Source organism: Corythoichthys intestinalis, chromosome 9 (genome assembly GCF_030265065.1).
Source record: "Corythoichthys intestinalis isolate RoL2023-P3 chromosome 9, ASM3026506v1, whole genome shotgun sequence".
Taxonomy (NCBI): Eukaryota; Metazoa; Chordata; class Actinopteri; order Syngnathiformes; family Syngnathidae; genus Corythoichthys; species Corythoichthys intestinalis.
Genome location: NC_080403.1, coordinates 14,875,583 through 14,889,288, shown reverse-complemented (window position 1 = coordinate 14,889,288; position 13,706 = coordinate 14,875,583). Strand labels below are relative to the sequence as shown.

At 39.9% G+C, this 13,706-nt stretch overlaps 1 protein-coding gene across 3 annotated transcripts in view; it reads left to right on the top strand.

Annotated features, from left to right (window-relative positions):
* The first annotated feature begins 560 nt into the window (after positions 1 to 560).
* LOC130921254 (FYVE, RhoGEF and PH domain-containing protein 5-like) overlaps positions 561 to 13,706 on the top strand; it is a 38,956-nt gene continuing 25,810 nt past the window's right edge. For all 3 annotated transcript variants that reach the window (XM_057844916.1, XM_057844917.1, XM_057844915.1), the window contains exons 1-3: positions 561 to 700; positions 1,298 to 3,488; positions 11,444 to 11,597. In XM_057844916.1, the coding sequence (XP_057700899.1) occupies positions 691 to 700; positions 1,298 to 3,488; positions 11,444 to 11,597 (2,355 nt within the window). In that variant the 5' untranslated portion in view covers positions 561 to 690. The remainder of the gene's footprint in view (positions 701 to 1,297; positions 3,489 to 11,443; positions 11,598 to 13,706) is intronic.

The following is a 13,706-nucleotide window of genomic DNA, read 5'->3' as shown; positions in this document are numbered from 1 at the left end:
CTTTATCAATGGGGTTGGGACCTTCATCTGTGTTGCATTGAATGAGATGTGTCCAAACTTTTGGCCTGTACTATATGCGTATATGTGATGAATAATTTTTGGATATATGTTTGTGTGCATGTGTGTTTGTGTGTGTAAGACAAATTAGCCTGACCCAGATTTCCAGATGCATCAGTAGATGTATGTAAACAACATATATATATACCCCTGAATTTCAATGATATTGTGGGGGGGGGGATCTATTTTATTATGATTGGACCATAACCAAAGTGTATTTGAGATTATATTGAAGGAATGAATAACATTTAAAAAAATGTTTATAATGTATTTCAATCGGGTTTTTAAAAATATTTTTTTATTATTATTATTTTCCCAAAAATAGTTACTTGCCATCTACATTGATTGTTCATTATTTTTAGGGGTTGATGTCAAATGTGCAATTTTGTAAATACTGCGAGCTTCAATCGTTATCAAGCGCGAAAGCACGCACGCTTCGCGCACACACAATCACGCACGCACGTGAAGTTTGTGTGTGCCATGAGGAGAGCTGCGGCGGCTTAAGAATGGTGAGCGCACAGCGAACATCAGCTGAGTTATTTTACTTTCCCCCCTTTTTAAATTACATTTGACCGTGAATTCATCCAAAGCGGCTTCAGTGGACGACATGCGGGAGGCGATTGCTGCGTCAAAATGAACACAGGTAAAGCTTTGATTTTCTTGTAATGATAAATTCATCACCTGGAGAACTAATATGTCAAGTATCTTGTACGTAGTTTTTACTTTTAATCCCATATCTAAGAATAAAACACGAGTGTAGCTACAACTCATTGTTTTTTAAACGAATCTTTACTTTAATATGCATGAGTTACAAATGAGTTGTTGTTTTATAATGGAAATCAGAAAAGTCATGCTTAGCTTCCACCCATGAGAGTGTTAATAGTTGCTAATTGAAACACATTTATCACATCTACATTGCCTCTTTTGTCACTGTCTAATACATGTGATAAAGTACAGTGGTTGCATTCTAAATGCATGAACAGTTGTTTTAAAAGGCTTTGAATCACAGGAAGCCACTCAGGGAAATCCCTTCCATTATTGTTCCTCCAAAGGGTAGACAAGCATTTTAGAAAATATAACTAAAAGAACAAATGTACATTTTCAAACTTGACAGCGGCATGAACCTTTAATTGTAATTAATACTCACATTACTTTTGAAGTTCGAGGGGGACCCTTAAGGAACTATAATCTATTTTAAGACACATCATCTTACTGTTTCCTTTTCCTGTTGTTCCTTCAGACTGCGCCAACAAGCCCTATGTCGCTCCCAAGCCAACACTTGTTTGTCCAGCCCGTATGTCGCTAATGTCAGTGGCCAGAGGTCCCAAACCTTCTGTTGCCCCCAAACCTATATTGAAGCTCCATTTGAGGGAACCCCTCCTATCTGGAATTCAAGAGGGATGCATTAACGGGGTTCACAATGGAGAGCTGGGTCCAAACAAAGAGGCTTGCGACCAAGATGGAGTGTCGTCGCAAACGCCAAACACAAGTGAGAAGCACCAGGTCCATGAAGAAGAGATGGTTCCAAAGATGGATGAGGACTGGAGACTAACGGACAGCGCCCTCACAGACGATGTGGATTCTCTAGACACATTGTGGGCCAGTGATGACCGGCTCACCACTGACTCGGAGGACGCGGTGGAGATGATCGACACCACAGACGTGACAGAGGAAATGGATGAGGATGCTGGTGAGGCACTTGCAGACACAGATGGCCTCTCAATGGGAGACATTTCAGTTAACAGCAGGGACGAGGAAAAAGAGGACAGGACAGAAAATATGTCATCCAGGCGAGAACAACTGGACGACACATTCGAGTTTTTCACAGATGATCTTCTCAGTGGACCCAGCCAGCATGCATCCACTCCGAATGGTGAAAACTACTGTAAAACCCTTAATGGTGATCACACAATAGGTAAAAACCTGCAGCTTGGTTTAATTGAGGAAGACCACCCCATGCAATTTAGTAACCAGAAGCGGAATTGCCACGAAGCTAAGAGACACATCACCCTAGAAGAATCGCAAAGTCATGAACCATATTATGTCTCTCCAGAGGACATTATCAAGACAGAAATAATCCCAAATCATAACAAAGTTTTTGGTGCACCAGGCAGTCCACTTTCACCACAGAGGCAAGATACTGTCTACCAAAAAAGTCAAGGCCAAAAAGGCCCTGTAGGATACCAGAGAAGTAGGTCTGTGACAAGCGAAGAGCACAAACTAGATGCCTTGTTGAATCGTTTGTATCGTCAACCCAAATTCCGTCTGCTCTGCAACTCTGATAGCTCATTGACCTCCTCTTTTGTGGGAAACCAATTGATTGTACCAAGAAAACTGGACTTCTTCAGGCATGCTTTGCGTGATGAAGTTACTGACACAGATGCCAGTAATGACCACCTATACGAGGATCCAGGAGATGATAGCTCAGAGGGAGAAAATGTGTTTCCTTTGGGCCGGAGCCCATCAGGAATGCGTTCTCGCTCCCTCTCGCATCGCATAAACAGTGAGGCAGGAGAGCGCCTAGTACATGCACCAAGCCTTGGTCAGAAAGGACCCGTGTTGAGCAGCAGTCCCATGTTGAAGGGATACCCGAAACCTCACTATCTACCCCTTTACCCACCGTCCTCTGCGTCCACGCCTGTGTGTGCCCACAGAGAAACTGAAGGCTCTCCTTGTGGAAGGTTTTCTAGATGCTCACCTCTGTCATCCAGTGGTCTGTCAACACCCACATCTGTTGTGGACATCCCTCCCCCTTTTGAGCTGGCTTACATCACTAAAAAACCCATTGCCAAGAGTTCACCTTCACTTCTTATTGATGTGGACCCCTCAGAGAAAAACCAAAAGAAGAAATCCTCTATTAAACGATTCCTGATGCTAAAATTTAAACGGAAAGTGGAGACCAAGCCCTCTAACCTTTCTTCGTCTGAGTCCTCAACAGAGTCCAGCCACATGACACCCAACAGACTACTTGATCCAGATAAACACAGCGTTACTAATTCTCCACGACAACTCCATCGTTCTACTTGCCAGCCTCAAGCATCACCTGAGACACCGCCCGCCCTCTTGTTCTACCCGACATCCACAAGGACACAAAGCTCAGTGGCCTTCCTCAATCGTAGTGTGGTGCGGGTGGAATCCTTCGAAGAGCGTTCTCGTGTGCCTTTCTCACCGCTGCCCCTCACCAAGCCTCGCTCCATCTCCTTCCCCAATGCAGATTCCTCCGACTATGAAAATGTTCCGCCTGTTAACTCGGACTACGAGAATGTTCAGGTGCCGCAGTGGAGGCCCTCGCGACCGCTTCCTTTGGGTGACTTCTTTGAGCGTCCCACGCGAGTACTGTCATCTGCAAATGAGACGGATGGTTATGTGGACATGAGTAGCCTCCCTGGCTTTGAAATCAAGGTGAAATCATCTGTACAGGAACCAGAGAGGTGAGTTGTCTGAGACAAGTTGGAGTGAGAAGAAAAATATGATCCTTAAGTGAGCGTCAAATAATTTATCATAGGAACTAATGGAAATGTTCGAATGATGTACAAGACATCTGCTGCACAGCTCAGGTTTTGGGTTTAATCTTTCTGTTTGGTGTTGGCATATTGTCCGTGTGCTTGTGAAGGTTTTTTCTTCCCTTTTGCACTCACATTCCAAAGAATGGATCAAAAGAATCACTTTCATCCACCAAATTGTAACATGCACTACTGGGTGTGTCTTAAACAACACATCCTCACAATGCCTAAACACCTATTTGGCGCAGAATGGTGTGTGAAATTCCACAGTTCTGATATGAATTGTTTTTGTCCTCTCACCTTATTCTTTTATTACTCAATGTTAGGGATGCTCTTTTGATTAATTTAATAGTAATTCATAGACACAATTACATTACTATTCATTCAGAGGTGGGTACAGTAGCCAAAAAAATCTACTCACGTAAGAGTACGGTTTCTTCCAAATAATATTACTCAAGTACAAGTATAAAAGCATTTGTTGTAAAGAATAGTCAAGTAATGAGTAACATTGTGAGTAACTGCTTAAAATGTCAGATTTTCTTTTATGTAAATAATGGTATTTTTTCTCAGCACAACATCCTCTATATGAACTATTATTATTATACTGTACTATAACCTATTACATGGACATTTTAGGTCAAAAGTGACACGAAAATCAAATTCAGACCAAAGCAACACTTGAAACATCACCGGTCCTTTAATTCTAAAACCATAGTAACCGTTTTGCCTTGTGCATTATTGAGATAGCGTCAACCATTAGCTTTTTAGGACCACATTTCCATGCTGATACAGTATTTTGAATCACTTTTGCAATTGTTTTGATATTGTTTTGTGGAAAAAAACAAACAAAACAAAAAACATCACCCATCAAAAGAGCATGAGCACCCTCTAGTGGAAAAAAAAACACTGCTACCTTTGATTGGTATACTGGAGCAAGTGGTTTTTGTTGCAATGTCTCATTGGTGAAAACGAGACAGCCTCTGTCCGCATCTCTGGCAAATATGAAGTCAATATGTAGACTAAAGAGGAAAAATGTAATGACTCTAGTGTAGCCCAAAGTAGTGGAGTAAGAGTAGTGTTTCTTCTTCACAAATCTACTCAAGTGAAAGTAAAAAGTATTGCGTTGAAAAACTACTCAAAGTACATTTTTCTCAAAAAGTTACTTGAATAAATGTAACGGACTAAATGTAACGTGTTACTACCCACCTCTGTATTCATTTACAGTTTAGTCCTACTGTAGTTTATAAGCATTGAACTTGATATTTTGTTTTGTCAGCGAATAATGGTTAAGAATTATTTAATTAGTCAGACCCTCCGAGGGGTACGCTGAACATTCCCTCTATTTAACATTTAAGATGTGTTTGTCTAACTTGTATGATGTTCAAGTCATACTGTATTGAAACATTTACAGTTAAACCTTCTTTTACAAAACATCCATTCATTTAGAATTTGGGCTTTTTTTAGAGATGTGATTCTCCTGAAATAGAAAGATTGTAATTTTTCATGTTTACATGCAAAATCTTCAATCTCAATGTGTTATTACTGATTACTCAGTCGTCGTGTTTCTTTGAAGCTGTGACCACAGAAGGCTATGCATGAATAGTGTGATATCACTTGTATGTGTGCAAAGAATGCATTAATATTTCAGTGTACCTATGCACAGGATGCTTTCATATTGTGAGATCAGTTATATATGTGCACAGTTTGCACGAATTTTGTGGCACATGCAAGTGCTCTCTCCTCACCTGTTTAGAAAGGAAACAATTGATTGTTCCGGAAAATTCAGCAATCATGTGGTGAAGGAGGATTTATTAGTATGATCAGCCATAGTGCGCTTACATTACCATCCCCTCCTCTCCTTTGTATTCCTATTGGCCATACAGTCACACAGTTCACCTCCTCGGATGATTAATCGACAGAGCATTTTGGAGCTGTTTTTCTTCTGGGTCTAAAGAGGAACATGAGACTTCTTTGTATTCTGCTGGGTTCTTATTTTGCTCAAGTGATTTTTTTTGCACTTAAAAAAACAGCCACCAGCTCTAAAATTAGGAGTACTATACACATTCATGTTTGAAAATATAACTTTTGGTATATGAAAAATGTAGTTTTTTGGTCAATACATCTTGTCAAGGCAAACTGATTAAACGACATATCCAATGCGTTTTTGGATTCGATCATTCTCAGTACCAACTGCATCAGTGGATGATCTGGGAAACCGATTAACTCTTCAGTTAACCTAACAAAATATCAATGTGTTGTCAACTTGTCAAGTATTAATGGTGCATTGATCTGGATCGATACATTTACTGGTTCAGCAATGATCAAATGAAACAGATCAAAAAGCAACATATCGATCAATATCGTCATATGATTGCGATTCTGTTTTATTGAATGTAATGTGGTTTTCATTCAAATATCTGAAATATTTGTACAACAAAATTGTCAAAGACTTTAAAATTCATTTCTCAATGCTTTAGGTGAAAGGTAAATTATTGCGCTTAATGTGTGCATATCATATGTTGGATATTGCTATAATGCTTCTGTATTGCGTCCCATTATGCATTAGCGAGAAGCTAGTAGATTGAATTCTCTACAGTATGTATAGGGTGACCATATTTTGATTTCCAAAAAAGAGGACAGTCAGCTTGGCCTCGAGATACTTGAGAAAGATGCCTTATCACTTAAATACATAAAAAATATGCCTCCTCCATCTAGATTGAAAATTCAGTTTTATAACAAAATAACAGCTATATAACCAAAGACACAAATTAAAATTCTCAGAGGTTACTCAACAGGCTTTATTATTCCTAAAATAATAGAACAATAATAACGTAAAAAAGACTGAAATGAAATTATTAAAAAAAAAAAAAAAGCCTCTTCTGTATTAGCGAGTAAACCTTGAACAAAGTAATAGCATTCTTTTCAATTCATACTGTACAAATAAATAATCTGTAATAATGTTCTAAAAATGTCCTCTTCTGTAGAAAATCCATCTTTAACAAAAGCTCTTTTCTGCTTTCACTGAAATAATGTAAATCAAACCGTTGCCTCACAACAACAATAATTTGACAAAAAAGAAAAAAACGTCACTTTAGTCTTTAGTGGTATTGGTTTTAGCACTGGGGAATGATGGAACATTACTCTGACGTCTGTTTTCTCTGTCACTGAGCACATCAGAACCAACCAGTGGGCAGGCTCTCTCGGAACACGTCATAGTCAGCACAGTACCGTAGTATTCTGTGCAAAGCGTCAGTCAATTTCAACATACAGTGGTATGAAAAAGTATCTGAACCTTTTGGAATTTCTCACATTTCTGCATAAAATCACCATCAAATATGAGCTGATCTTTGTCAAAATCACACAGATGAAAACACTGTCTGCGTTTACTAAAACCACCTAAACATTTATAGGTTTTCATATTTTAACGAGGATAGTATGCAAACAATGACAGAGGGGGGAAAATTAGTAAGTGAACCAATCACACTCAATATTTTGTAGCCCCCCTTTGGCAGCAATAACTCCAACCAGACGCTTCCTGTAGCTGCAGATCAGTCTGGCACATCGATCAGAACTAATCTTGACCCATTCGTCTGTACAAAACTGCTGTAGTTCAGTCAGATTCCTTCGTTGTCTGGCATGAATCACTGTCTTTAGGTCATGCCACAGCATCTCAATATGGTTTAAGTCTGGACTTTGACTTGGCCACTCCAGAACATGTATTTCGTTCTTCTGACACCATTCTCAAATTGGTTTACCGTTGAGCTTTGGATCATTGTCTTGTTGCAGCATTCATTCTCTTTTTAGCTTCAACTGTTTGACAGACGGCCTCAGTTTTTCCTGCAAAACATCCTGATAAACTTTTGAATTCATTCTTCCATTAATGATTGCAAGTTGTCCAGGCTCTGAGGCAAAAAAGCCTCAAATCATGATGCTCTCTCCACCATGCTTCATGGTGGGATGAGGTGTTGATGTTGGTGAGCTGTTCCGTTTTTTCTCCACACATGACATTGTGTGTTACTCCAAAACAATTCAACTGTGGTTTCATCAGTCCACAAAATATTTTGCCAAAACCTCTGTGGAGTGCCCAAGTGCCTTTTTACGAACATTAAACGAGCAACAATTTTTTTAGACAGCAGTGGCTTCCTCCGTGGAGACCTCCCATGAACACCATTCTTGACCATAGTTGATGTGTGCCCAGAAATATTGGACTGTGCCAGTGAGTTCTTTGTGTCTTTAGCAGACACTCTAGGGTTCTTTTTTACCTCTCTGAGTATTCTGCGTTGAACTCTTGGCGTCATCTTTGGTGAACGACCACTCCTTGGGAAAGAAGCAACAGTGCCAAACTCTCTCCATTTGTAGACAACTTCTCTGACTGTGGATTGATGAACATCCAGACATTTAGAGATGGTGTTCTATCCTTTCCCAGCTTTATACATATCAACAATCCTTACTCGCAGGTCTTTAGACAGCTCTTTGGACCGAGCCATAATGCACATCAGACGAAGCTTCTCATCAAGACAATTCTTACCAGGTGTGTGCTTTATAGTTAGCAGGGCAGCTTTTAACACCTGACTTAAATTGTTTGGTGAAAAAGGGTTTAAATTACTCTTTAACTGTCCTTAGGCAGAGGGTTCACTTACTCATTTCCCCCTTCTGTCATTGTTTGCATATTCTCCTCATTAAAATATGAAAATCTATAGATATTTGGGTGGTTTTAGTTAAAGCAGACACTGTCTTTTTTCATCTGTGTGATTTTGTCAAAGATCAGATCACATTTGATGGTAATTTTATGCAGAAATGTGAGAAATTCCAAAAGGTTCAAATACTTTTTCATACTACAGTACGCTAACTGGTCTCGTGAAAAATATTGAAAACGATAAATTTCATGAATGTATAAAACCCCACCCCGGACAGGATGCCAAAAGTGGACATGTCATGAAAAAAAGAGGACGTTTGGTCACCCTATCAATGTAATTCTCATATCTCAAATTTTTGTGGGTCACCAGTAGGTCAGGATTAGAGGTGTGCATCGGCACTGCCCTCACGATTCGATTACGATTCGGAGGGCCACGATTCGATTCGGTTCGATTCGGCAATGCATCACGATGCATTAAAGCCTGGGATGCTTTAAAATTCTAAAGCAAAGCATATTTTTCGTGAATCATGAGGCAACATAAGCGGTCAGACATTAAACAACTTTTTATTGGCTCTTGTGTCACTCCTGGTTGAAGTCAAATGAAAATACTTTCATATATATATATATTTAAAAAAAACATCACAGCATTTAATTAGTGCTTTGAATGAGATCAGGGCTTTCTCTTTTTTTTACACACATTAGCAGCCTTTCACACAGTGCAACATCTGAACTCCTGTGCAAAATCAGTAATAACAGTCACTGTATTTTAGTCACAACGACCCATCAATAAAAATATTCAAGTAAATATTATAAAGAAAATGACAAAGAAAATATTGTAGTGCAGCAGCATCTTTATCTATATCAATCCAGAGATCAGTTCAGTTGCAAACAAAACATCAACTAAATTGCAATGTAGAACAAAAGTAAAATGTAGGCCTCGCCCACTATATATGTGCAATCAACTTAGAAATGCAATCAGTTACTACCACATAACAATAAAAAAATAATGAATTAAAATGAAGTGCAGCAGCCATAACAATCTGTTTCAACATAAGGAAATATCAGTTTTTTGCAATCGAGAGAGCAGAGAGATAGTAGAGGTTAGATTGGGCTTAAAAAATCCAGTCCGACCCCACATGGCCCGCTGGTATTGAAGCCCAACCCGGCCCAGCCCGAAAAATCCGATTTTTTTTTGTTGGAATGACGCGGGAAAAAAAAATGCAGCAGTGGCAATTTATTTTCATTTCTTCGAGTTGGCAGAAAAAACGCAAGTTTTCTTAATGTTTAAATAGTCTACATATTTTTATGATCATTATAAAAGCATTTACACAACGAAATAACGCTAGGAAAGTTTAATATAAAAAAAAAAAAAAAACGTGATTTTGCAGACACAGGAGAAGATTCAAAAGGATCACATTTGTGTTGCTTTGTGTGCATAAATAAAAGTGTCTTTCGTAACGAATCGCAAGCGCCACAGCGGGAGGAGAAGAAGAAAAAGCGGGCGGCGCCACTGCGTTCATTTGCCTGCACAAGCAAATGCACAATACAGAGAGCCTCCTCTCGGTTTTATCCCATTTTAAAAAAATAATTTATTAGTCAGGCGCCGCGGCCCGACCCGACCCGAACGTGTATGCTTAACATTTTGGGCCCGACCCGTTCGAGTTCGGGCACAAGATCTAACCTCTAAGAGATAGGACATGACATAACAATGGCTGAAGCGGAGAAAGAGGGAGCGAGAAAGATTATTGATGCACCTAAGACATTGCAAGCAGACATCTGGAGAAATTTTGGCTTCTACGAGGTTAATGGGAAACTTGACCAGACTATGCAGTGTGTAAAAAATGAAACATGAGAATAATAATACAAATGGGGAAACCAAATCCGTTGCATCAACAGAATTGCGCAGGGAAGATTTTTGAACATACTTACCGGTATATATTTTAAAATGCGCTGAATCGATTCGGTTTGTTGCCCGCATCGGGATGCATCGCCGCATCGATTATTGTTGACACCACTCGTCAGGATACTATTATATTATTTTCCAAAGTATAGTTGTGGAGGCCTCTTAAAAAGTTCTGTGCTCAGTCTAGTTTATTCCTGCAATAGCCTGAAAGCATACTATTAGCAGCTGCTTCAGAAGCTATCAGTAGAGCTAATACACTCAGCCATGAACCTTAGGCAGAAGGAAAACTAATAGTTTGTCTCTCCTTAAAGGTTTTATGGCAGTATGTCTTGCTCTGTGTTTGCATTTAAGAAGCGACAAAGTCAGCAATAGACTTGACGAACCTAGAAAGTGTCCACATGCCGTTTGAGCTCCGAGCAACCTCTGATACCTAATTCAAAGTTTGATCTGGTAATTGGTAATGAGCCATAGCGGGTAATGATGCTCACATGTTGTTCATATGTCGCACATTTGCATCTCAGTGGGGTTGAAATCCACGGTTGTTTGCTATGTTCACAATTGCATCACCGCTGCAATGTAAGGAGGCATTTTATTTGCATATGGCGTACACTCCCTGTTGAGTTGCAGCCAGTCTGCACATACATCGAGGGTTCCCCGTCGAGTGGGACCAACAGACGCTGCTACTTGAATGCAGTTGTCACTCCAGGCCTTGCTTGGGCTACTTTATTGGTTGCAGTAAAGCTGCAACGTTTCAACTATTCACACTCGCTTGGAACACTAGAAATGTTTATTGTGGTGATATTTCAACGTGCGGGATCACAAAAGACTTGGGAGACTCATAAAAATGAACTGATATATCGTCAAATTACAATATTTTTGTCGCATATTTCCATGGGACACTTTATTAGGCACACCTGCATGAACTAATGGTATCATTAGATTCCGGTTCTGGTTGTAGTTTTTTGTTGTCATACAGAAATACCGGCATAAATTAAGCATAAATAAGCAGTAAAAAGACTACTTTTATTGAAAATTCAATACAATTAAGTCCGAAAATACTCTTGAGGTCCCGAAGGGAAAGTGATCGTTCTCCGCCATTTACAGTATATGTCTAGTTTTAGATGAGATCAGATTGGATTCAACTTCATTATCATGAGACATGATGTGACAAAATACAGGGTAGCAAAACGCATATTGCATCTTATCCAAATTGCATAAGCAGTAATGAATGTCAACTCAAAATGACCATAACTATTTTTTATTTTATGGTATTATGATTTTGTTGGCTTGCAAAACAAATTCACCCACATGCCTTCAATAACAGAGGCTTTCCTTTGTTTTTAGCGCTTATACAGAAGCCTACAGAGTGTGTCCACTAGCTGCTGGACCACAAAGCAGCCCGGATAATGCTGTCAATGGACCACTGGCAGCTGACGATGATGCTGGACGCACCTCAGACGAGGAAGACGCAGGTGGCGAAAGCAACTATGACCGACAGGTACTTTAGAAAAAGTAAAACGGATGACATGCACGTTAAATTGCACATATCCATAAAAATAATGATATATACTGCATATATAATATGAGACTAGTGGGCAGGGAAATTAGTCAAAATCACCATCCCTAATATATACAGTACAGGCCAAAAGTTTGGACACACCTTCTCATTCGTGTATTTTCTTTATTTTCATGACTATTTACATTCTAAATTCTCACTCAAGGTAATAAAACTATGAAAGAACATATTTGGAAGTATGTAGTTAGCAAAAAAGGTGAAATAAATAAAAACATGTATCATATTCTAGTAAAACCACCGAAATGCAAAAACTGCTTTTGGCACAGTTATAAATACAACACACAATAAAACATAACAGGTTTCACACACATAGTGGTTAGCACGTTCCCCTCACAGTTCTGAGATCAAGGGTTCAATCCCAGGCTCCCGCCTTCCTGTGTGGAGTTTGCATGTTCTCCCCGTGCCTGTGTGCATCCCAAAAGCATGCATGCTAGGCTGATTGAACACTCTAAATTTTCCCTATGGACGACTGTGTGCGCAAATGGTTGTTCGTCTCCTTGTGTCCTGCGATTGGCTGGCAACCGATTCAGGGTGTACACCACATACAGCCCATAGTTAGCTGGGATTGGCTCCAGCGCCCCCATGACCCTTGTGAGGATAAGCTGTTCGGAAAATGATTGAATGATTATCTTCAAAGTAGCCGCCCCTTGCTCTGATTTTTTTTTTTTTGCACTTTTGGCATTCTCTTGATGAGTTTCAAGAGGGAGTCACCTAAAATGTTTGTTTTTTTTACTTAACAGGTATGCCTTTTTAGGGTTAATTAGTGGAATTTATTGCTTTTTCAATGGGTGTGGGACCTTCATTTGTGTTGCACTGAAGGAGGTGTGTCAAACTATTGGCCTGTACTGTATATACTGTTGTATATACAGTGCCTTGCAAAAGTATTCAGCCCCCTTGAACCTTGCAACCTTTCGCCACATTTCAGGCTTCAAACATAAAGATATAAAATTTTAATTTTTTGTCAAGAATCAACAACAAGTGGGACACAATTGTGAAGTGGAACAAAATTTATTGGATAATTTAAACTTTTTTAACAAATAAAAAACTGAAAAGTGGGGCGTGCAATATTATTCGGCCCCCTTGCGTTAATACTTTGTAGCGCCACCTTTTGCTCCAATTACAGCTGCAAGTCGCTTGGGGTATGTTTCTATCAGTTTTGCACATCGAGAGACTGACATTCTTGCCCATTCTTCCTTGCAAAACAGCTCGAGCTCAGTGAGGTTGGATGGAGAGTGTTTGTGAACAGCAGTCTTCAGCTCTTTCCACAGATTCTCGATTGGATTCAGGTCTGGACTTTGACTTGGCCATTCTAACACCTGGATACGTTTATTTTTGAACCATTCCATTGTAGATTTGGCTTTATGTTTTGGATCATTGTCCTGTTGGAAGATAAATCTCCGTCCCAGTCTCAGGTCTTGTGCAGATACCAACAGGTTTTCTTCCAGAATGTTCCTGTATTTGGCTGCATCCATCTTCCCGTCAATTTTAACCATCTTCCCTGTCCCTGCTGAAGAAAAGCAGGCCCAAACCATGATGCTGCCACCACCATGTTTGACAGTGGGGATGGTGTGTTCAGGGTGATGAGCTGTGTTGCTTTTCCGCCAAACATATCGTTTTGCATTGTGGCCAAAAAGTTCAATTTTGGTTTCATCTGACCAGAGCACCTTCTTCCACATGTTTGGTGTGTCTCCCAGGTGGCTTGTGGCAAACTTTAAACAAGACTTTTTATGGATATCTTTGAGAAATGGCTTTCGTCTTGCCACTCTTCCATAAAGGCCAGATTTGTGCAGTGTACGACTGATTGTTGTCCTATGGACAGACTCTCCCACCTCAGCTGTAGATCTCTGCAGTTCATCCAGAGTGATCATGGGCCTCTTGGCTGCATCTCTGATCAGTTTTCTCCTTGTTTGAGAAGAAAGTTTGGAAGGACGGCCGGGTCTTGGTAGATTTGCAGTGGTCTGATGCTCCTTCCATTTCAATATGATGGCTTGCACAGTGCTCCTTGAGATGTTTAAAGCTTGGGAAATCTTT